Genomic DNA, 24,537 nt, shown 5'->3' with positions numbered 1-24,537 from the left:
AGAAACCTTAATTTTTTAAGCACCCGTGTGTTGGGAAGACATTAAGTAGAGCTGGTTACAGTGGACATTAGAGTCACTTGGAGAACTTTTTTAAATGACTGATGTCTGGGGCCCATCCTCAGAGATTCTGATTTAATGGGTCTGAGGTGAGACCTAGGCACTGGGATTTTTTTAAGCCCTTTTTTTTTTTAATGAGTGGCCAGGGTTGAGAACTACTCTTTTGCACTCCACAGTTGAAAGGTAGAGAAGAAACATTAATTAGTCCTGGGGGCCCCTCATATTATAGGATTTTTGTGCAGCCTTGGGCATGAGACCCTCTTTTATGATAAATAAAATGCTTGTTGACTTTTGACTGAATCTTTTCATTCAAAGCAAGACAGCACTGCTACGAGAGGCACCCTTCCTGGCCTTTTAAAGAAATACCTCCTGCCTCACCCTAACACATCTTCCTCTGTATTAAAAATAAAATGGGCTCATGTGAGTAACAGATTGACTGTTTGAAAGGTACAAATATAGTACCTGAAGTGGCCCCCCCCCCCCCGCAAATTCGGCTTTTGTGTTTAAGTCATCCAAGGATACGGACCACATCCTTCTGACATCCAAAGTCTCCATGACCATGATTTGTGGTATATAAACTACCAAAGAAAACACTTTAAATAGCTTCATAATAAACAGCCAACAACTTTAAAAAGAAACATAAAATTACGTTTTTAACTGAGTTTCATCAAATCATTTTCCTTCCATTTTCTCTTGAAAAATGTGTAGAATGTCTCCTGGCATGGACCTCTATGAATCTAGATATAGACGCGGGATGTCGATTGGAAGGGAGTCATGCTGTCCTGCTAAATGCTTGGGAAAACTTTATCCCAGGTTTTCCTTCCATTTGGATTTGTTTCCATATAGCTATGAAGTCCATTCCTATCTTTAGCTTTGCAGTCATTTTCTAAGGCTTCTGCACGTGCGCTGCTGTTTCTAGAGCCGTGTGAAATATTCCATTTTTCATCTGCTACATGCATCATATTTTTAGGCAAACTGTTGATTTATCTGACTTCTGTTTTGCTGATTTTTTTTTTTTTTTTGGCGGGGGGATTTACAGGAACTTTATTTGATGATAAAGGAGACAAGCGTGCCAAAAGAGGAATTTGTATTTGGGAGTGTATCGATAGAATGCACAAGAGGAGCCCCATTTTCTTTAATTATTTATATTCACCAGTGGAAACAGAGGTACAGAAAGAAAGCATTTATGTTTCATTTTTGGAATATTTTGTGTTAAAGTTTTCCTTACTTTTTGAGCATATATAAGCTGTTTAAGCGTTTTATAAACATTCGACTAGGTTTCATACCAGAAGCTATTTAAAAGTTGATACACTATGGGTTTAGGTTATGATGGAATGGAGACGGATACCAAATTCTTGACCACAAAAATTAGGAGCTGGCCCCCCAACCATAGAAAGGATAACTTCAAGAAAGTCAGAGCAAGTCAACTTTCCCTGGGAAGAAAGAACAAACAAAACTTGAAACCTTAGCAGGCCGTGTAAGCAGAAAAGATTTCCCTAAGTCCATTTGTACCAAAGCCATGGAAGAACCCCTGGGAGAAGCAGGGATGTTTGGAGCCCAGCCCAAGAAGGATGACCTCTCAGGGACAGCCATCCTCTGCCATGCATGTCTGCATGAAATAGGCTCTGCAGTGGAGTGGACCACCTGACTCAGGAGCAAGGAAGGCCTGGCCCTGGGCCCCATGCAATAGGACCTCGCCCTGGCCTTTCTCATGAGGTGAGGTGTATGAGAAACCAAGGGTACATGCTTGGATGCCTCTCCTTCATCTAGACCATGCTCTGGCACTTCAAGATTCCTTGCCCAAATTCAAGTTACTCACCAGACCACTTCCCCAAGCCTGTTCCCCAAGCCAGTGAATGTATCCCTAAGCTAAAAGGGCAGCTAAGGAGTAGCTGTTTGGACAGGGAGTAGACAAGAGTTTAGCTGCATGGGCTGGGGTATATACACATGCTCATAAGAGACCCTCAGAATATAGGACAGAGCTGGGTCAAGAGGAGCAGGGCTTTAGGCCAAGAACTGGGAGCTGGGACCAGCTTTCCCAGTGCCACCACTTCCTGGTGTAGAATTCCCAGAAGTCCAAGAATTCTCAATTGGAGCCTGGCCTTCTAGGTCATTAGGAAGTTATATTTGTCAAGGTAGGAGCATAGAACATATTTTATCTCATAGTTATGTTGATGTATAATGTTTAAATATATAGATATATGGTATTTGAACCTCTATTCATACTTTTTCCCTGGACCCTGCAATGTTAGGGGCTGGCCTGCCAGTAAGCTTGGGGCACTTTGGGGTCAAGATGAAACTATATTTCAGGATTTTCTTTATACAGGCCCTGAAGCCCAATGTAAACATTTCCAGCCTCAAGAAGTGGGATTACTATGTAGAGGAGACCCTTTCCACAGGGCCTTCATATGACTGGACAATGCTGGCCCCTAAGCAGCTCCCCTCCGAAGACTCTGAACTGGCCAGAGGAGCTGGGCCCCAGAGCCAGAGGAGAACAGTGTGGCCATGCTATGATGATGTCAGCCGTGCTCAGCCCGACGCTCTCACCAGCCTTGTCAGTGTAAGTCAGCCGTGTGTAGACACACTCTTGGGGCGCCAGGGGACCTGGAGGCACATGAGGCCTCAGGAACTGAGCTTAGTTAAGACTGGTTCACCAGCTCCTGGACAGAGCTCTCCTTACTTTGGGTTAGCACTATAGCTAGCACTACAGGAGTATAAGGACACCAGATTTGCTCCCATGGATCAGTGGGGAACCAGGCTCAGGTACTGGCAAAGAGTCTCAGTAAAAATGAGCTTTTCAGCGTTAGAAGGAAGCATTCGAGCAAATGGAGCCGTTTGCAGCTGTTTCAGCTGGCCAAGCAGCCTGAGTCAGGCCTGGGTTATGGCTTTTGTGGGTGCCTTACTTCCTCTGGTCAGAAGTGTGGGTAGCTGATGGCCTGATGGGAGCACTGCCAACCATCTTCTACAAGGAATATTCTGGAGTGAAGCCACCCTGGCAGTAGCTCCCCTGATGAGAACAGCAGCCCTGAGGAAAGGGTTTGAGCCCAGATACGGGCCAAACAGTTCCTGAAGAGTCTTCTCCGTCCAGTTTCCTGACCAGGACGAGCGTGCTTCAGTGAAAACACCGTCACAGAGGCTGCCGCTCTGCTCTCCAGCTTCCCTGTCTGAAGGAAACTCCATTCCTTGGGCATTTCTTGGTTCATTCTTTCTACATCTGGTTTGAATCATCAGAGTTGAGGGGTTCCTCTGTCAAGGACAGACTTCTCATATACTTCAGCTATTACAGTTTAGACACCGGCCCAGTGCTTGACCTTCTGCTGTGGCCATCAGATGCCCTATGGGCTGGCCAAGGGTGAAGGTGTTGGGGATATTTATTTCATCTCTCTATTTAAGCCATCTGTACAAAAAGGCCCGGTTACAGATCCTAATAAATCATCTTTGCCACAATGCATCACACCAGCTAGAGCTCCCACCTCTATTCCTGGCTTGGGAGGCTTCTGAGGCCCCATGCTTACCATGGTTTTTCACTGCCCTCTGGCCATGCTGTTCATCTAGTACAGAGGGGGTGTGGCTCTGGGGAACATCCTGATTTCTATGAAATACTTATCTGTCACAAAACTCCTTTTAATTACTTTGCAGGAAATTGAAAGACTGGAGCATAAATTGAACCAAACAGCTGAGAAGTGGCAGCAGCTATGGGAACGGGTAACTGTGGACCTTAAAGAAGAGCCCAGAGCAGACCGTGTGAGTTGGCAAAGCCCTTTGAAGAGCTACTTCTGAGCTTCTGGAGGGCGCTAGGTCAGGTGGGGCCTCTGGCACAGGTAATTCAGGAGGTTTATGGCCAAAGGGAGGGTCATGCCCTGAGGGTCCAGGGCAGAAAGCTCCAGATGACTGGGTACTTCCTGAGTGCCTCACTTTACCACAGTGACATAATACTTATGTTCCAGGGCCCTGTATCCAGGGGAAATTACTGGGTTCTTTTCTATCTCAGTGCCTCTGTGGTTTCAGCTGATCTTCTACCACATGAGGGAGGAGGGGAATGCCAAGACCTTATCTGCGCCAGAGAAATAATCAGAGAAAATGAAATGTTTTAAATGAGCAAAATATGCTGCTTTCTGTTGTTCACACCCCCTTTTTGTTTCTGAATTAAGAAACATTTATCGTAAAAATATTTTTAAACCAAATACTCTTGTTTTCTGCTTCTCACAGCCCCTTCACCTGTAGTATGTGGAAGGGCTGTGCTGAGCACCACCCACACTTTGCATTCTGTTAACCCACAGTGAGGGAGTGGTGTCTCAGCTCAGGCATGCTGGGACAGGCTCAGATCACACAGCTGATATGTGGGGCGGCCACCAGTCAAACCCACATCAGATTGACTCCAAGTGCAACAGAAGGGAAGTGAGGACAGATGAGTGTTCTGAAGAGCACTTCAGGAAAGGAGAGGTCGGCAGGGTCGGATGTCACAGAGGAGTCAAGGAGAAGGGAGTGTAGAAGGAAGCCTCCAATGTGGTAGGAAGGGGTCCTTGGGGTGCCTTCTCCTGCCTTCAGATGGCAACTCAAGAGCTGTTATCAGACAGGCCACAGGTAGGTGGTGTCTTACTGCTTTTTTTCTCAGAAGAATAAAATAGTTTCTTAATTTTTTTTTCTGATTATGAAAGTGAGATATGTGTATTCCTTTAAATAAGACAATATACAGAAAGTTATGAAATAGACAGAAATCACCCAAAATTTATAACCTAGAAATAAACCATTATGCCATCAAACTTGTTTTATAATTCTAAACACACATATAAAAGGGATTTACTATACATGCAGTTGTAAACACCTGCATTTTTTTTTTTACTTAATATGTGGCATACATGGCCTTCAGTTTGTCACTGTTATGTAAATCAGCATCATTTTTAATGGCTGTCTAGAAGTCCATTGTATGGAAATACCTTTTTTTTTTTAAGCAGTCGCATAATGATAGACATTTAGGTGGTTTCTAGTTTTCTGCTAGTTTCCTAAAAAACTCCAGGATAAACATCTTTTTGTATATATTTTACATATACATATATATGGTCCAGTTTTTTCCTTGAGGTAAATTTTTAGAAGTGAAATTATCGGATCAGTTGCTTAAAGTCTTTGGAAAGCTTTCCTAGCTCCTGTTCTGTCTTTTTCAGCCCCAGAGACACCCTTTGGGCTCCCCAGGAATTGTGTCTACCAACCTCCCTTCCTATCAGAAGAGGCCTCTGCTGCATCTCCCAGACAGCAGCATGGGGGAGGAACAGAACGCCAGCATCTCCCCCTCCAACGGAGTGGACCGGAGAGCAGCCACGCTGTACAGCCAGTACACGTCCAAGAATGATGAAAACAGGTTGACATTGCTAAGCCCTCCCGTGTGTACTGAAAAGGCTCTCCCCACCCTGCCCTCGGCCACACCGCAGGCCCTTTAATAAGCCAGGCCTGTGCCGTGCCGCCTTCTGTAAACTTAAAATGGATCCGCTTTAATCCTCTGTCTCTGTTTTAAATGCGTTAGATGGTTCTTGGAAGAGGAAAAATCAAAATTACAACTAAAATAATGCCAAGAGGTTGTAGTTATTTGTGGCGGGTCCTGATTGCTATTGTCTCATGTCTGCCAGATCTCTTGAGGGAATATGTGTTAGTGAGCACTTTTTCAGGGGCAAACTTCAGCAATCCAGCGCATGCTAGCTCAAGCAGAGAGGAATTTACTCACATAAATTGGGAAGGCCAAGGATGTGCCAGTTTCTTACACAGCATCTTCAGGCTTCTGTTGTTTGCCAGCTCTGCTTTCTCCTATGGGCTGCATCTACCCCAACATGGTATAAGAAATGGCTGCTGAGAGCTCCAAACCTCACAAGTTTGGTAATCCCAGCAGAAAGAGGCAGCCTTTCCCCAAAGGTCTAATAGAAAAATTCTAGGGGGAGCTCTGATGGATCTTTTTTGGATCATCTGGGGGAAATAGAGGCTTGACCAACAAAAACAACAGATATCCCCTTTACAGCACTTTTTAAATGAAAAATCAAATTAACTGCTATGTCATCATTATTTCTAGGTCCTTTGAGGGAACGCTCTACAAAAGAGGGGCTCTGCTGAAAGGTTGGAAGCCCCGCTGGTTCGTTTTGGATGTAACAAAACATCAGGTAATAAATACCATCACAGCCTATAGAAATCACTTCTCCCTAGGCTAGGCTCGGTCCCCGGCTGTTGTGCGACTCTCAGCAGAAAGGCACAGCCTTCATGTACAGAATGCTTTCCTAAGGCCTCTCATATGCTGCCTGAGGCTCCTCCATGGACCCAGTGAGGAGCAGTAGTCCTGAGGCTGGGTGCAGCAGCCTTCTGAGAGAGTGCAGGTGTGTGCAGGCAGAGGCACTGACTGCTGAGGCCAGAGCACTAAGAGCAAGGGAACTCTGCTTTTTAATGCTCATGTTATCTCCTGCTGCCTGCTCTTAAAACCCAGGCCACGAGCGGACCTGAGGTTTTCAGCTTGTTGCACACCACATGCACATACAGAACCCATGCCTATGAATACTCCCCAGAATACAGATTACCTTCATCTTTGCAGCATAACACATCCATTCAAAATCGAGGGTGTTCATTTATTCAACAGACATTTATTGAACACTTTATCTGTGCCCATCACTGTACTTGGTACTAAAGAAGGCATCATTATCCCTCAAAGGTGACAGCAACAGAGGATGGAGGGAGCCCTGAAATAGGCAGAAGGGGATGTGCCCACCCAAGCCTGAAATCCACAGTGGGCAGGTACTAGACTGGACCTCCCAGACCACGCTGGGAAGCCTTTTCCCCACTGCTAGGTTCTTTGCTGTGGCTGTAGCACCCCACACAATCCTGAGTGTCAGAATCTTTGCTCCAGTGATCTTGGTTGGGGTGGAACCCAGCCCTTCTGCACCCTTCACTAGTGAGAGTCACATGGCCTCCTACGTTCTGACCACAGACCTCACTCTACCTTGGACCTGACCAGTCAGCCTTGAGCAGCTTCTCAATGCATTTATGTCCAACATGGAGTCTGTTCAGAAAGGTACGGACTGTTACGCCAGTACAGTGCTCTTGTTGGACCTGCACCTAGAGGACTCCTGACAGATGAATACTTTGCATGGGGACCCCCTTTCCCTCTGCTCAAAGAGTTTCATAAAGGTTACACAGAATCTTTGTGGAAGAATATAGAGAAGTTTTTACAGATATGCAATGGAAGCCCTTTTTAGGGGGCTGGACTTTAAACAACATTGTCTCTGAAACCATAGATCCTACACTGTGTAGAAAAGTTTCATTAAATCACTAAATATAACAGGAGAATGTCATAATTTTTCTATAATTTACAATTACATCAAATTATATTTGCATTCTTGCCAGTCTTTTAGATTTCTTTAACACGAAAGGTATATGGTTTTTCTGTTTAGTCCTACTCATACCATGCCTGAATGGAGAGGCAGAGAAAAGTCTGAGGCCAGAACCACAGAGACAGAGGCGCCAAACACATTCCTGCCGTGTAGATTATAGAGAGTGAAGTCCAGACTAATTTAGTTAGAGTGATGTCCAGTCCTTACACACAGTAACCACTCAATCAAATGTTGAGCTATTTATTGTTTTTCAAAAGTCACTTTATATCTACATGCTATTTGGAAACTTGCTTTTTAAATATAAGATAGATTGGGGCTTCCCTGGTGGCGCAGTGGTTGGGAGTCTGCCTGCCGATGCAGGGGACGCGGGTTCGTGCCCCGGTTCGGGAGGATCCCGCATGCCGCGGAGCGGCTGGGCCCGTGGGCCATGGCCACTGGGCCTGCGCGTCCAGAGCCTGTGCTCTGCGACGGGAGAGGCCACGGCAGTGAGAGGCCCGCATACCGCATAAATAAATAAATAAATAAATAAAGATAGCTTGGACATATTTTCCTACCAGTTCATAATAGATCTTAACATTTTTGAAATGTTGTATAGAATTCCATATTATTGATGTACCATCATTTAATTAACCAACACCATATTGACAGATATCTTTTCAATTGTTAGCTAATGAAGGCAGTGCTGAAGGAAACCTCTTTATAGGTGTGTCTTTGCATGCTTGTGGGAGTGTTTCTGTAGGATAAATTTCTAGAGGTGGGAAAGGTGTATCAATAGGTATAAACATTTTAAATTTTAGTTCATATTGCCAAATTGTCCTCTAAAAGGCTTCTGACTAATTATATCCCCACTAACAGTGTTTGAGAATATCTAGTGCCTTCCATTCAACCTGAATATTGTCAGCCATTTTAATATTTCTTAATCTAAGTGAAAAGTGAAATCTCATTGATTTCATTTACTTTTCTTTGATCAGTTAGGTTGTTCATCTTCTCAGATGTTTATAGGTCACTCACATTTCTTCTGTGACTTGCCTGTTGAAATCCTTTGACCATTTTTCTATTAGGTTGTTTATCTTTTTCTTCTCAATTCTAGGAATTCGGTATATATTCTAAACATTAACCCTTTTTTATATGTTACATATATATATTTTTTTACAGTTGTTAGTTGACTTTTTCTATGTGTAATACACTTATTTGTTCAAATTTCAAAAAATATGTCTTTTTCCACCTTTCTCCCAGCTGTCTAATTCCTCCTCCTAGAAGCAACCAGCGTTTTTAACTTCTTGTCTATTCTTCCAGGCATAGTTTAGCAAGATGTGGGAAAGTATTCAAATACACTTTGAAAAGCCATGCTGTTTTCCCTTTCTGTGTCTCTTATATCCCATGTATCTTTTTGGTTCCAGCTGCGATACTATGACTCGGGTGAGGACACAAGCTGTAAAGGCCACATTGATCTGGCTGAGGTAGAAATGGTCATCCCTGCTGGCCCCAGCATGGGAGCCCCAAAGCACACGAGTGACAAGGCTTTCTTTGATGTAAGTCGATCTTGCCTTTTCCTGGCTCTGTTTGCACATGATCCCTTACAATCCATCCACCTCCAAGAATCATGGGGCCTCAGAGCAATTGGTGGTAACTGCACATGGGTCACAGACCCACCCCGGCTGTGGGAATTGCTACAGAGCTTGAACCCAGCACTCTTCATCCCCAAACCTGACCTCTCCCTGCTGTCCACATGTCTCAGAAAGGCTGCACATCGCTTTGCACAAAAGACTCCTTTAAAAGGGATCCAGCTACACGTGGAAGCAGATGAACGCCTTGTTAAATATTGTTAGTTATTCACTCACCACCTACTGTCGAGAACAGATATTACTTCCCTTTATATCCATTGATCTTCATGCTTGATCATCCACAAAAAAACATCCTTAGTCACACATGATGACTGTCTGCCCTAACATCTTCAGCAGTCCTTAGGTGGGCCTTGGGGCATTTTATGGGCCACATGATAGGGGACTTATCTAATCCCCAGAGCCAAGCAGGACTTCATATGGAACACAGGTCATACTCTAGGGCCCTGCTCAGGCTATGAAGCCATTTCCCTGACTCTGGGCTGCCAGTGTGGCCCCAACTGAAGACTTAGAGAAGGGGATGGAAAGGGGACATGAAAGCCAACCCCATCGTGGTGTGGATGAAGCTCGGCCTTCCTGGCGCCTGTGCTGCACTGGTGCAGTGTGTGGGCGGGGCCAGAGACTCCAGCCATTCCTGACCCTCTTCCTCAGTCAAGGAAGGCCCCGGGAAGATGCAAAGTCAGGCTTTCCTAGTGTGTCTCTCTTCTCTGCCAGGCCCTTCTGTTGACATCCCCCTTGACTTTGGGGGCCAGGAAAGTATAATGACTCTAAAGGCAACGACAGTATGGTAGTGGGAGACAGAGAAAATAACAGAGGTTCTGGGGCAGAACGGAAAGGGAAGGTCACAGGGATTTATTTGCACACTTGCCCAAAGCCATAGACTAGCCCTGCCCTTCATCTCTGGTTCTCTTCATTTGATTTTATAGCTCAAGACCAGCAAACGTGTGTATAACTTCTGTGCCCAGGATGGACAGAGTGCCCAGCAGTGGATGGACAGGATCCAGAGCTGTATATCTGATGCCTGATGCCCATGGTCAACCCAAACAGAAGAGGGAGGAGGGGCTTGTGCTGCCAGATAGGAAAAAAGTGTGTGAGTCCTTGAGGAGCTGACAGCTTCCTGCTGGTTCTGATGAGCCATCCTAGGGCCTGAGGTTCTCCCACCCAGACTTAACCCATTCCCCTCTTTCAGCAGTTGCTAAGCCTGCTTAGCCTGAGTGGGTGTGTTACACAGGTCTGGTCAAGAGCCCTAGGCCCTCCCTGTATCTTGCACTAGGTTGTTCTAACAGGGTCTTCATGGTTAGGGATCAGAAGAATGCTTCCTGAGCCGACCATCATCCATCCCCTAGGCAAGGTGGCTACCACCTACCTGGGTCCTTCTTCATGAAAGATACATAGATCCTTTTTGTTCTCCAAGGTCCTAATATCCTTGGAGAGCTTTCTGACAAGCAAAAATCAAAATCCTCCAAGACTATCTTCCATTCTGCATAGACTAGGTTTCCCATCAAAGGCTCCTATTCTTGCTACCTGACCTTAGAGATGCTCAGTTCTCTGGTGCTGTCAAAGGTGCTTCCGTGATACCTGCTCGACCATTGGGGTTCACAGCAAGACCATCAGTGCTCAGTGGCAGGCAGAGGGGGGCACACAAGATTATCCTGATGGAAAAAGATTGTCCAGAGAATGATGCAGTAATCACCAGGCCAATGCAGGAAAATACTGCTTCCAAAACACTGAATTTTCTAGGCCAAAGGTGCCCTGAGGATGCAGGACTTTGTGTTCCCATGTATTCTTCTGCTCCCTGATGGCTTCTTACACAAAATAACATGCAAAAAGCTGAATGCACTAACTCACAAAACAGACACTTGCACTGAACTAATAAAGTGGAGATGTTTGAGAGACAGAAGCCAGCTGTTTGTGACCACACGACCCCTATGACAAGGGCTGTGTAAACCGAGGTCGCACTGTGGCATGACTGGATGCCCAAACGGCACCTCTGCACATGAACAGTAGGGACTTGTTTGGTCTTTAGGTTTTCTTTACTTCTGATAGCCTGTGTTTGTTCAGCTTAAGACACCAGGAATACTGTTTCTCATGGCACACAGAAACAGCTTTTCTGCAACGGCCGCTGCGGTTGGCTGGAGTCGTAGGTAGCTAGATCATTACATTTGTTTTGAAATGTTAATATGTTAAATACCAAACTAATATTTCAAAAATATGTATATACGAGTTCTTATATCCTTGTTTTTCAGACAGTCTGCTTATAATTTAATATAAAATTAACTGATTCATTCATAAAATTTCAGTGGTGAAATGGTTCCCTTTTTAAAAAGCCGCTTTGTAGATTAAAAATAAATCAGACTTTCAAATTTGAAATTATCTACACACTAGAAAATAGAATTGTGTTAATATATAAGAAATTGGGGGATGATAAGAATGAAGGATTTTTCTATCATTTTCATTTTATAAATTGCCACCTGTGAAAATGGTTTTTGCACATTATTTGTATTTTTCTTTGTATATGAAATAATTTTTTGTACTCTGTAAAATATGGAGCCCGTTGTACCCTCAGCTATTTGAGACTTTACACAGTGCTTCTTTTGTAACTGGATTCTTGTAACTTTCATGAAGGCGCTACATGCCTTGCATTCACTAACCACCTTGAATTAAATTTATTTCTTAAGAAGAACCATCCCTCATTTACTGAAATAAAGTTCACTGTGCATTGCTTAGCACTCAGAAGGCAACATTTATGATTCATACGTGGGGCTAAAAGTTCAAGGGTAGAATGCAGCATACCATTTCTTGCCTTGGTTCTCTTAATGTCATCACTGCCCTTTGCTCAGGAAGTAACCAGAGACACTGGACAGGCTGGCCTGAGCTTCTGGGTTCTGGACGCACGGCTGCAGAGTTTAGGTAAGAGACCTGAGGCCGCCACTCCCACCCTGAGCCTCCAGTGAGCTGTGTGAAGTCGGTTAAGTGCTTTACCTCTTCCCGGTCGCAGTCTCACCACCTGTGGCACATGGCAATTTGTGAGAACTTTAGGCAGGAGAAATTTAACTCTGGTTTGGAAGGAGGCTTTTCTGCTTCAGGAAATAGTTAAACAGCACAGATGAAGGATCAGTGCTTTCAGTTCTGGACAACAGTTCCTCTAGATAAGCCCTTGGAGTTTACCTTGGGGACTCTAACTACATCTCGAATGGAGCCATCAGAATGCAGGTTCTCCTCAGGGCTGAACCTCTAAGTCTAGACATCCAGGAGCCCTCCCTGAGGGGGACCCCCAGGGTGAGGCAGTGGCATCCCCCTCTTAAGCCTTCAGATTTCCTCAGTCTAGAGGGCTCATGCGACCCAGGCCAGGGCCCTCAGGCCTTCATTAGCCCCAGGCCTCTCTTCTGAATGGCTGGCCCTGGGACCTGCCATTCTCTCCTACTGTGTCCCTGACATTCAGTAAGGAGGGAAGCAACTGGGACTGGGAGTTGAGCACAAGTGTCAGGACGCCCTTCATTCCGCCCGTCTTAGCTGTGACAGGGAGAAGGGCACTAGGTTCCAAGGAAGAAGGACTGGGGCCTGGTGCCCCTGCCCCCGCGGCTCCTGTGACAAAGCCTTTCTCCTCTGGGCTCTTGAAAGATGCAGACCCGAGGGAGCACATGAGCACAAGCCCCACTCCCCAACACCTTCAGCCCAGGTTCTTTATTCTTACCTCCCAAACCCTCCGCCCAGTGGCCTCACTCCAGAGCCAGAGCGTTAACTGTTAATGGTACGGCTGGTTTGCTTCTCAGTGAAAATTGACATTTACAGATATTTCACTAGGAGTTCTCTTAAGAGTTGTTAAGTAACCCTATTATCTCATAAAGAACTTCTGAATAATCTCAAGATTTTAGGCTGATAACCAGGAAATGCCCTCAGCCACGGCAACCAGCAACCAGAGCTATGAAATAAGCCAAAAATAAAGCAGTGCTGATGAAGAGATAGGGCTTGGAGCAGCACTGCCAAATAGACACATAATGCAAGCCACTTGTGTATCTTTTTTAAAAAGTAAAAAATAGAGGGACTTTCCTGGTGGCGCAGTGAATAAGACTCCATGTTCCCAATGAAGGGGGCCTGGGTTCCATCCCTGGTCAGGGAACTAGGTCCCACATTCCACGACTAAGAGTTCCCAGGCCGCAACTAAGAGTTCCCATGCCACAACTAAGGAGCCCACATGCCACAACTAAGGAGCCTGCCTGCCGCAACTAAGGAGCCTGCCTGCCACAACTAAGACCCGGTGCAACCAAATAAACTGTTTTAAAAAAAAGAAATAGATGAAGTTAATTTTATAACATTTTATCTTATTTTCAATATTTACGATAATCTATCAAAAACACTTTCAACATGTAATCAATATAAAAAATTATTAATGAAATATTTTATAGTCTTCGTTCATACTGAGTCCTCAAAATCCAGTGTGTATTTTGCACTTACAGCACATCTCAGTTTGGACCACTGTGTTATCTTTTTTCCGACACCACTTCTCTTACGAAATGCGTGTCATTTTCCCACTCCATTCTCCAGTTCTCCCACACCAGCTGGGTGTCCAGCAGCGCACCCAGTTCTGATACATCCTCCCCAGAGTCAGCACAGACCCCACAGTTAAAGGCTCGGTCCCATAAGACTGCCCCCCTTCAGAGTCCAGTTGCAAGTCCCAGGGGCCATGAAGAACGCACAGAACTCAGGAAAATACTTTGCTTATGTTTACTGGTTTGGCGTAAAGGAAACAACAGCAGCTGCGTGGAAGAGAGGTGTGGGGCCAGGCTCGGGAGCAGTGAGTGGCGTGGTGCCTCCATGACCTCTCTGGGCGTGGGCGTGCCGCCCTCCCTGCACTTCCGTGTGGTCACCAACTGGGAAGCTCTCTGGATCTTGTTCAGGATGTTTCCATAACCCACTCTCCAGCCCCCCTAGAGGCTGTAGCTTCCCACTCTATTCACACGTTTCTCCTTCTGGTAACCAGTCCTCATCCTGAAGCTATCTAGGGGCGCCAGCCTGAGTCACTGCATTCACATAAACACACGTGTGGTCAAAGGGACTCATGAATAACAAAGGCACTCCTTTCACTCAGGAAATTCTAAATGTTTTAGCAACTCTGTACCGCAAACCCAGGACAAAACCTCCCCCCCCCCCCAAAAATTTGTTTTTTATTATACCACAACTAGCCACATTCCAGTGCTACCATGCTAGGCAATGCAGATTTAGAGCAAGTGGCCTGCTCACAGCAGAGCCAAAGTGGAAAGAGCTGGGAGGCGAGAGACCCGGGTGCTGGCTCTGTTCTAATTCACTATATGACGTTGAACCTTCGCCTTAGCTCTGCAGGCTTTGCCTGTAAAATGAACATTGAACCTTTGCCTTGGCTCTGCAGGCTTTGACCTATAAAATGAAGGACCCAGATCTGTGATTTTGTGATTCCAACGGTTCACCTTTGCAATGACTGAGATTCCAAACTGAGATTTAAAGGATTTGCTGAACAAGACCAAATCATCTATAAATCAATGCTTCTTAAATTATAGTGCATGTATGAATCACCTTGTTAAAATAAAGATTCTGATTCAGTAGGTTTGAGAAGGGGCTTGACATTCTGTATGTCTAGTAAGCTCCCAGGTGACGCTGAGGCTGCTGGTCCAGAACCCTGCTTAGGGAGGCAGGTGTGTTAGCCCCAGTCCTCTGAGAAGCAGGCCCAGAACGGGAAGGAAAGCAGGGGAGGCTGGGAGGGCCAGGAGACCTGGGTGCAGGTGTGACCTTGTGAAAGACAAAGGGAAGGGAGGGAGGAGGAAAAGTTGGGTGGGAGACTTAGACTGTGGAGCAGTTCCAAGGAAGCCTGGCGAGACAGGTGAGAAGTCCTCAGGAATCGTCAGAGGAACCCCACACCTCCCAAGGGCGGGCCTGCCTGGGAGCCCTGCCCCGCTTAGTCATCAGCAGGCAGCAGCCAGGGAAGCAAGCACGGTAGTAGATTCCAGAAACACAGCTGGGGCAGACAGTCACGCACAGTCCCTGCAGTCAGAGACCCAGGGGAAGTCTTCTCACGGCGGTTGCAGTCCATCCCTTGTGGCCAGGTTCAGAGAGCAGTTCCTCCCTGTTTCCCTTGGGCCTCTCTTCCTAAGGGAGACTCAGGAGAGAAAGAGGGGAGTCGGAGGGCTAACTACCCTGTCATGGAGTTCATCTCATGCTCTCCCTCCCCCACTCTCCATTTTGAATTCCCCTCACTCTCAACAACCTCAGCTTGCCTGGTGATGTGACCAAAACCTTTGATGGGGGAGAAGGGACCTGAATACTTGGTAATTAGACCTGTCTCAGGTCAGGGCTGCTGCACGGGTCCTTTCTCAGTTACAGTGGGGATTACTTGGAGGCAGCTAGAAGATCACCCAGCACACACCTTCCTTCCTGCCCACATGGTGTAGAAGCAGCCCTGCCTTCTGCTGATCAGGGTCAAGGATCCCTGCTGGTTCCTGGACATAGGAGTTCTAAGCGCCCTGGTGGCAGCCATGAACTATAGTGCAAGAGGACCTTTGCTGTGTCCCTGGCCAAATGCTGAGTGGAATTCCACACCTTTGGACCTGGCCTTCTGTAAGTCCCTGGGCAGTGGTGCTAACTGAGGCTCTGTGGTCAGGAAAGGGAAACCCAGAAGAGTTCTCTATCCCTGTGAAGATGAACCACTGGCCCTTCCAGGATGGAAAGGGCCTGATGTAGCGGACTTGCCCCAGGCGGGAATGGTGCCACGTGAGGGCTCAGCATAGGTCTCTGCTGCTGGCGGGCTGGACACTGAGGGGCGGCAGTGCCTAGAATGGCCTTGGTATGTGGGAGTCTGTGCTTTGGGGCCCACGTTAGCCTTTGCATGGCTTCTGCCTCTGCCATTGTGGCCACTCCACTTATGCTCATCGTGCTGGTTCTATGTAGCCAATGATAAGGACCAGCTAGCATCAACTGTCCAGGTCATTTTGTTTACTTGCTTAAATTCACTGCCTTAATGTGTTGGGTGCTTTCTAATGGACATTAACACGTGGCACTAAAATCTTCATATTTTCTGCCGTATGTCCATCCGCTCGTCTCTACCCCACATCTCCTTGTCCCCAGTCTTCCCATCCTTTTCCTTCCAGGCCCCTGACCAAACAGGCCATCTGGCCATTGCCCAAGAGCGTGTGTGTCTTCTCACTACCTTGGGCCACGTTTTGTACACAAAGTACATGACCAAGTCCTCTGCTCACAGCTCTACCCAGTGGGAATATTTTCCATTTCCCTTTACACCTCTGTCATGCAGCCACTGTCCATCCTCAGCTTGTACCCATGTACCACATCAACCCATCCATAAACCAGGCTCAGGCTTTTTCCTCCTCTTTCAGCTGGTTGTACAGGACCCTCCATGTGGCCATAGGTACCAGCCAGGGGACAGGCACTGGCTATGTCCTCATGCGGTTTACTGGTGCCCTCTGGCCCCACTCAGGCTCAACCCCAGAGGGAGCAATTCCATCTTATGAATAGTCTACTGCCAGGCCCATCTGACTCTGAATTGATGCGTCCAACAGACCCCAACTCAGAATGGGCAGTTTCAGATGCCCCATATGGTGTGCCCTGGTCAAATGTTCCAGAGCTTAGGAACCAGAGCCTAGTAACGTGCCAGAAACTGTTTCTCAAAAGGTGTGTGATCCTCTGTTGCCGATCGCGTAGCCTTGCTGTAGAATCCCAGGGGCCTGCCCTGTGATTCTCCCACTGGGACTTCCCACAAGCTTCACACTACATCTTTTCCCTTTCCCACAGCTAACACTTCCAACACCAGAGAGTCTGCCAAATTATATGACCCAAGAGGCAGGACTGCTTGCACTGCAGCCTGGACCTTCTGCAGTGCCTGTTCCTTTTATGGGATCCACCTACAGCCAGCAGCCTTCCATGTCACCAAGAGTAATATGCTGTCTCAAACCCCAAACAGGGGTACCAGGCACCGTGCTGTCTTCACCATTGAGAAAGAGACAAGATGTAGCAATTTCTTTTACTTGGGAGGGGATATCCCGGCATACCCCTGGCCACTGAACCCCTTACAAACTTCACAAAGTGAAGTGGCAGGTCCTTGAGTCTTCATAGGTTTATATGCCACACTCTGAACTGCATGTGGTCTTGCCAGGCCTCCAGCACAGAGGCACCTCTTACTCATCCTGTCTCATCACCATGGTGTCATTGATGTAGTGGATCACCGTGGTACTCACGTGGCCCTGATCTCTGGGGATTATATTATGACAAAGGGCATATTACCACAAAGGGATTATATTATGACAAGCGTAGCCTTGAGGCAAGACTGTAAATGCATATTGTTGTCCATCCCATGTGAATGTGAGCTGTTTCTGATCCTCTTTTCAAACTGGAGTGGAAAATGAACACATTTGCCAAATGACCGCAAACCACATACCTAAGCCCTTATTAATCTACTCTAGCAATGATTCCACATCTGACACGGCAGCTGCAAACAGGGCTGTCACTTGGTTAAGCCTGAGACAGTCTGCAGTCTTCCTCCTGGATCTGTCGATTTCTGCAAAGGCCGGACTGGTGAATTAAATGAGAAACGGTAGGACCACCACCCATTCGTCCTTTAAGTTGTTAATGGTGGCATTCGTTTCTGCCATAACCCCTGGGATGAGATGTTATTTTTTATTTACTACCTTGAGCAGGGTGAGGGAGTGAGAAGGCAGTTTCAGAAGTTTCCACTTGGCCTTCTCTACTATGAGAGCTCCTACCCACTGGGCCAGGCACCCAATGTGGGGTTACCCCTACTATCAGAGCACCTGAATTCTAGTTAAACACTGGAGTACAAGGGACTGCCGGGTGGGTTGTGGACCCAGTGAGCCCACTGCAAGCCGAACTGTAGCCAGGATTCCACTTGCTACCTGACCTCCATAGGCCCCACTCTGAAAAAGGGCCTGTGATGATGCTTCGAGTCTCCAGGTGTTAATGTCAACTCAAACTCTGTCTACGGCTCCCCTTTCTCTAGTGAACAGTCACCCAAACAAACGGCCATAAACCTCTGGGGAAAAACTGAAGGCATCCCCACGATACATACTGGTTGCAGTTTTGCAGGGTCCTTCCTCCTAGAGGCTTGGCCACCTCTTCAGTTGACGGGTTCCGTGTCTGAAAACTGGCTCAGGTCTGGGTACTCAGCAAGGGACCGTGACTTGCTATTGCCCTGCCTCCTGCTCCTCCACTCCCGTCTGCTTTCCTGGCCGGTGATGTGAAGCAGAGCCTACTGGCTGCCCGTCCGTCTTGCCCCTAGGAGCACCATGCTCTGTTCACCATCTCTACAGCTTTCCGTAGGGCAAGCCCCCTTGTCTGCCCTCTGCCTTGCCCGTCACTACTGGCCTTACATAATACATCATTCCAGGTGCCCGTCTTCCTCAGCTGTCGTAAATTTCTTCTCTACCATCTGCCAGGGGAACTTGGGTATTTCCGTTTCGTTGAGTGCCAGCCTCTGCTTTTTCCAGACCTCTAAAAGAGTCTGCTGCATCCCCTGGCATCCTAGCTAGGGTATTAAATCTTGTGTCTCAACAAAGTGTCCTCACGTCAATGGAATCTTGCTTATCCGGTCTTATGCTCCAGCTCCCTTCATCAAGCACTCTCAAAATCCAATCCCAGGAGCATCCCCCTCCTCCTGCCAGTATCCACAATAGTTCCTATTCTTTCACAAGATAGTCTCTTTCCCCCTTATCAGGTCCAGCAGGTCCCCAGCCAGATTATTCTGGAATTCAACCCTAATCATTGTCCTTAGCAGACAGGCCAGGAAGCAGGGGCAACTCCTGGGAGGGCACTGTTGCGGGGGCGAGGCCTCTGTGGCATCTTTCAGTGCAGCAGAGATGGCAGTTCTCATGGGTGGGTCACCCCTGCCAGCCCAGAGGGTCAGGGAAGATGCAGCACCAGTGACCTCAGGGGTGCCATGCAGATGCCTTCAGCTCAGGTCTCGGGGTTCCAGATTTCCCCAGCTGGGCCCGGTCCTCACACAACTACCTTGGCTGAGGGCTCGGACTCATCTGGAGCTCTGCAACTCTATTTGTCTTCACCTGCCACTCAGCTGTACCTGCCCCCCCACTGCAGGGGTGAGGGCCCCTTTTCAGGCACACACACACACCCCCGGGCTCCCTGCTGTCACACTCACCCACTGGCTGCTTGTTAGCGGCTCGCTGTCCTTCTTCCTCCCTCTGTGGGGCGTCAGGACAAGCAAGCAGTAACCAGCCGATCTTTAGAAGGCACTGTTCCCCCCTTATTTTTCAAATGCCTGAATTATCACCCCTGCCACAGAATTCTTCCCCTCTAGGAAATTTTCCCAAGTCCTCACCAGTGAAATATTTAGCATTTGAGCTACTACCTGCTCTAGGGACCACCTGGGGCACCCACCAGCCAGGATGGCATCCTCCTCCCCTCCCCTCAGAGTGAGACAGCCTCAGGTCCTCTTCTTACACTGTTTCCTCAGACTATTTATGTCAGTTCTGGTACTTAAAGGAGTAGACAGGAAGACGGGATTCTATGTGCAAGAGATTTCTAGGGGTAACACCTGTGAGGGAAGGTGGGCAGAGAGTGGGGGGCAGCTGGGAGGGGACATCAGACTCATGTAGGTTTGACCCCTATGGAGGAGAGAAGGGAGGACAGAAGGTGGAGCAGAAGAGTCTTAGGCTGCGGTTCAGATCTAAGAAAGCAACAAGGCCAGTGGGGGAGACCTCGTGCCAAGACTGCCTGTCAGGGCAGTCCGGGGACCTGAGAGCAAATGGTGACGGTTGTCAGAACACTGCAGCGGGGGCCAGTCTGAAACCTGAGAGGTGCATTTTCATGGCCACCACCAAAGGTCTAGGGGCTTGTCTCTCTTGGAGCTCCAGACTCAAAGGAACAAAGGTGTCGGCCTTGTCTACCTGAGGTCAACGTCCACTGAGCTTCTGCTCTGTCACTTACTCTTTGGCCTTGGGTGGTTCCTAACTTCTCTGAGCCTCAATTTCCTCACCTATAAAATGGGAACAAAAACTGTGATGATATATGTAAACTTACCCAACACAAAATGGATTCTCCACAAATTGTTGGCTGAATCAGATTTATCCAACAAATATATAATAAACACCTAGTGCGGGCTGGGCACTATTCTGCTCCTGGGGCATCTGCAGATGTGTAAGACACAGCACAGGCCCAAAGGGCTCACAAGTGAAAGAAGGGACAGACCACCTCTGATGTGCAGAATCATGTCGTCCCTGCACCGCCCCCAAAGATGTCTGTGTCCGCACCCCCAGAGCTTGTGAAGATGCTACCTGATGTGGCAAAGAAGAATTAAGGCTGCAGACGGAATTAAGGCTGTTAATCAGCTGACCTCGAGAGACTGCCCCGACGGCCCAGTGTCATCACAAGGGTCCTTATAGGCAGAAGAGGGAGGCAGAAGCGAGCGTCAGAGTGATGTGATAAGAGAGAGGCTCAGTCAGCCATCGCTGACTTTGAAGACGGAAGGGGCCATGAGCGAAGGAATGTGGGCAGGCTCTGGAAGCTGGGAGAAACTCCACGAAGGAATACGGCCCTGCTGACACCTTCATTTTAGCCCAGTGAGACCCATTTTGGACTTATGACCTCCAGAACTGTAAGATCATAAATCTGCTGTTTTAAGCCACTAAGTCTGTAGTAATTTGTTACAGCAGCAACAGAAAACTAATACAGCATCATACAGATGAACTGCCGTGATACATGAAATTACAGAGGTGTGTGTAGGGCACCGGAGCCCTGGGCAGGGATGCTGCATGGGGGATGGCCCAGGGAGAGGCAGGAGGGAGGCAGAGGGTGGAGGTGTTACAGAGGGTATGGGCTCAAGGGTCTGGGCTGGGTTGGGAAGGAGCTGCTGCAAGGCCCTGAGGGGGACACTCACACACACGCAAACAGAGTCCTGACACACAGACAACAGACAAGCGCTACATGTTCACACACGTACACTTGCACGTGTACACACCCCAGTGACGTAGGCACTTATACATGTAGACGCTGTCGGACACAGGCCCACCCATTGCCTCTGTCAACATCCAAACTTCCTGGGGGCAGCTGAGTTTAGCAGGTGGGGCTGGGGGTCCCTGCCATGACCCCCATCACTTGAGCCTCACCAAAGGGAGGTGACCAGAAGTTATGTCTCTGCCCAGGGCCTTGGTATGTGAGGTGCCATGGTCAGCCCTAATAAGGGGCACGTTCCCCCAAACCTCTGACTGTAGGATGGAACCTACTATGAATGGGCCCATCACCCCAAACTATGGCGTGTCCATCTTTTCAGGCATTTGTCCATCATTCTTGCTTGCTGTGTGCTGATGCCTGTTCTGGCTATGCTGGACCCCAAGTGAAATAAGCCATTATCCAGACACGCAAGGTTTGGTATCTCGTGTAATCAAAGCTGTGACGGGGCCTGTGGAAAGATGGGAGGAGATCCTAGTCCAGTCCTGAGGATCACAGAAGACTTCCCTGAGTGACTGACATTTATGCTGAGTTCACGGATGCAAAGGTGCACGGAGGAGGGCAGGGAAGGCAGTTAAACCAGGTTGTGATGCGGTTTAAAAAGATCTCCCTAGTGAAGAACACACGGGGGAGGGTGAGAAGGGAGGGCAGCTCGCGGCCGCTGTGCTTGTTCAAATTTGAGAAGGCAGCGCGGCTGGATAGATGTGGAAGCCTCGGAGACAGGCCTGAGCTGGCATCTGTAGGACCTGGGGCCTGACTGGTGGGTGGATGCCTGCCTGGGACACCTGAAAATGTCCCCAGCCTCAGAGGCAACAGCCGGGAGACAGGGAAGGATGGCCAGGTGGAGCGCGGATGCCCTGGCCCCGCCTCTCCAGGAGGCCACTTGCTGCTTGGGGGGAGCAGGGGGCACCCGTGGAGCGAGGGCATGGGCAGCCCTTCTGGGCTCTGGGAGGGGTTCTGTCCCACAGTGTCAGGCAGGAGACCTGTCCAAGTCACAGAGCCACCGTACCACTTGATGGAGAGAGAGAAATGGAGTAGCCCCTCCCTGCTTTGCAGCTGAGGGGCCAGTAGTTTAGAAAGGTTAACTGACTGGCCCCAGGTCCCACGGTAGCATCTGACAGAGCCAGGTCTGCACGCAGGCTTGTGTGACTGCATCCCCGGCTCGTCCTCCCCGGCATCGTACTTCAACCGGGCCAGGGACCCATGGCCTCTGCCTCCCCCTGGGCCTGGCCAGGCCACTTAGAGGCCACTCAAGGCCAGGACTCCACAGCCTCAGCCTCCTAGGGCTGGACCAGGACGAGAGTTCCATCTGTGCGTGGAATGAGCTGGGGTCCTCCACTGGGAGGACACACGGGCCCTCAGCTAACTCACAGCTCACACGCACGCCCTCCCCACACGGGCTGCCCACCCCACAACTAGACCACCTGGGAAGCACGCATCCCGGGCTGGAAGTGAGGGTTCCTGCCTCCCTCCAAGAGGGGCACAGACCTAGCCCACTTGTCCCCCACTGTCACACAGCTCAGCAAAGCTGGGCCTTCCAGGAAATGCAGCCCTGGCCAGAAGAAACAGAGTTTGGGGCTTAGAACCAGGATGCTTGTGTGATCCTGTGAGACCTGGTCCTGTCTGAGCCTCTGTTTCCTCATCTGAAATGTAAGGTTGGGCTCCTTTGTCCTAAAGCTCCAGCAGCTGTGATGGATTTTTGCTCTGCTCTACAGCCCCTGGCCCCCCTCCAGCCAAAGGGTTGGACGGCAGAGGCCTGGTCCCTGCAGAGGGCCCCCAACTCCGGCCTCAGCACGTCCACCTCCTCACTCCCCACAGGTCCCCTGAGGTCCGGCGTGGCCCCAGCCAGAAGAATGTGAGCCATTCCCGGCATCTCCTCCCCTGTGGCCAGCCGGAGAGGGGCTGGGGCCTCTGGGCCACTCTGACAGGAAATTAGCTGGGCCTGGCCTTCCCCACTACCAGCTGCTCCGCTGACCCTGACCCTGTGTTTTCCGAAACCTGATACTGCAAATTTCACAGCCTTTTCTAGGTTCCTGAGGAGGCCTGGCTGAGCTCCGTGTCTAACGGGCCTCCAGCCTACACGCAGCCTGCCCTCCTGCCCTGGAGACTCCAGCTCCTGCTGTGACCCTAAGCCGGCCCTACCCTCTCCAGGCGAGTCGTCTCCCATCTGTGTGTGTGAGAGCTTCTCTGACCGTCCTGAGTAGCAGGCCCTCTGCCCGCCCCCCCGTGAACCACAGCAGTGACACAGGTGGGGAACGTGGGGAGGGGGAGGGCTCTCTGGAAAGAAGAATGGTCCTCAGCCTCTTGCCAGGGACTTGCTTTTTAACTTTGCTCTTTTGTAGGATTCTGAAAGAAAACCAATAAAATGCACCTAAGCCATCAAAAAAAAAAAAAAAAGAGCAGAATCCGTGCGCAAAGCAGCTGCAACATGGAAAAAGGGCCAGAGGCACGTAAGAGAGGATGTGGGAAGACCACTTAGGAGGCCGTTGTGGTCCAGGGAAGAAGGACAGTGGTTTGGATTCAGATGGGGCAGTGACGATGCAAAGTGCTGCACACAGTCCAAAGCGACTGAGGCAATAAGATGGGGCGAGATGTGCTCATCTGGCCACGGAGGCCCAGGGGGAGAGGTGTCAAAGGCCTCCAAGTTTCTGAGGGGCACAGCTGGCTGGTGCCTCTCACCGGGCGCTGGCCAGGGCTGCCGCCAGACGGGACAGGACGGTAAGTTTGGCCCCGGGCCCGTGGAGGCTGCCGTGCCTTTGGGATGGCCTCGTAGCCAGGAAGGGGCTGGAGGCGCACATCTGGGGGACAGAAAAGTAGGGACGGTCATCCAAGCCGAGGGCTAGAGCTCAGAGGAAGAGGGAAGAGAGGCAGCCTGTGGCTGCAGAGCACTGGGCGGAGGGCGGACCTGGCAGGAGGGGTGCCAGGGGTGCGGAGAGAAGCAGGGGAAGGCGGTGCCACACACGGAACGGAGAAGAGCGGTGGGAGAAGCCAGGAGAGCTCCGAGGGCTGGAGGGCTGGGGCGCTGCGGAGCCGGGGAGGGGCTGAGCGCTTGGCCTCCTGGAAGAAGCCAGCGACTTGACAGGGGCGTCTGAGTGGAGGGCGGAGGGCAGAAGCCAGACTCTGGTGGGCGGGCAGGTACATGAGAGGAGAGAAACGGAGACAGGCAAACGAGCAGCTCTCTGGAGGACGTTTACCGGGAATGGGAGGCAGCAGCTGGAGGGGACACGGGGTCAAAGGGGCTGCCTGTTCGCTTTTTAAGGCGAGGGAGACTTGAGCATGTTTCTGTGCTGCTCAGGAGGATCCCGCTGAGACGTGAGGTTAGCAAACCTGAGAAAGCAGGGGTGACAAACAGAAGGATGGTTTAGGCCAGCAGGGGGCTCGCCTGGGCCGCTCTGCTTGTCTGCAGCTGGGCTGGGGGGGGGCACAGCCTCCAGCCCGGGGCGTCCTCACTGCCCGCCCGGCCGCACTGCGCCCCAGGGCTACCGGGAGCAGCCCCAAGAGCCATCCTGGCCGGTTCTGGCCTGACAAGAACACCT

The 24,537-nt window shown here is 49.3% G+C and overlaps 1 protein-coding gene across 1 annotated transcript in view; it reads left to right on the top strand.

The window, feature by feature from the left end:
• Positions 1-11,720, top strand: part of SBF2 (SET binding factor 2) — a 451,879-nt gene extending 440,159 nt beyond the window's left edge. The window contains exons 34-40 of the mRNA XM_029208916.1: positions 1,097-1,224; positions 2,384-2,617; positions 3,697-3,801; positions 5,220-5,413; positions 6,113-6,200; positions 8,819-8,950; positions 9,967-11,720. Of these exons, the coding sequence (XP_029064749.1) occupies positions 1,097-1,224; positions 2,384-2,617; positions 3,697-3,801; positions 5,220-5,413; positions 6,113-6,200; positions 8,819-8,950; positions 9,967-10,065 (980 nt within the window). The 3' untranslated portion in view covers positions 10,066-11,720. The remainder of the gene's footprint in view (positions 1-1,096; positions 1,225-2,383; positions 2,618-3,696; positions 3,802-5,219; positions 5,414-6,112; positions 6,201-8,818; positions 8,951-9,966) is intronic.
• The last annotated feature ends 12,817 nt before the right edge of the window (positions 11,721-24,537 follow it).

This window comes from Monodon monoceros, unplaced genomic scaffold (assembly GCF_005190385.1).
Source record: "Monodon monoceros isolate NGI ecotype Baffin Bay Population unplaced genomic scaffold, NGI_Narwhal_1 Super_Scaffold_7, whole genome shotgun sequence".
NCBI lineage: Eukaryota > Metazoa > Chordata > Mammalia > Artiodactyla > Monodontidae > Monodon > Monodon monoceros.
The sequence above is the reverse complement of the archived record's forward strand: the minus strand, read 5'-3'. Positions and strand labels throughout refer to the sequence as shown.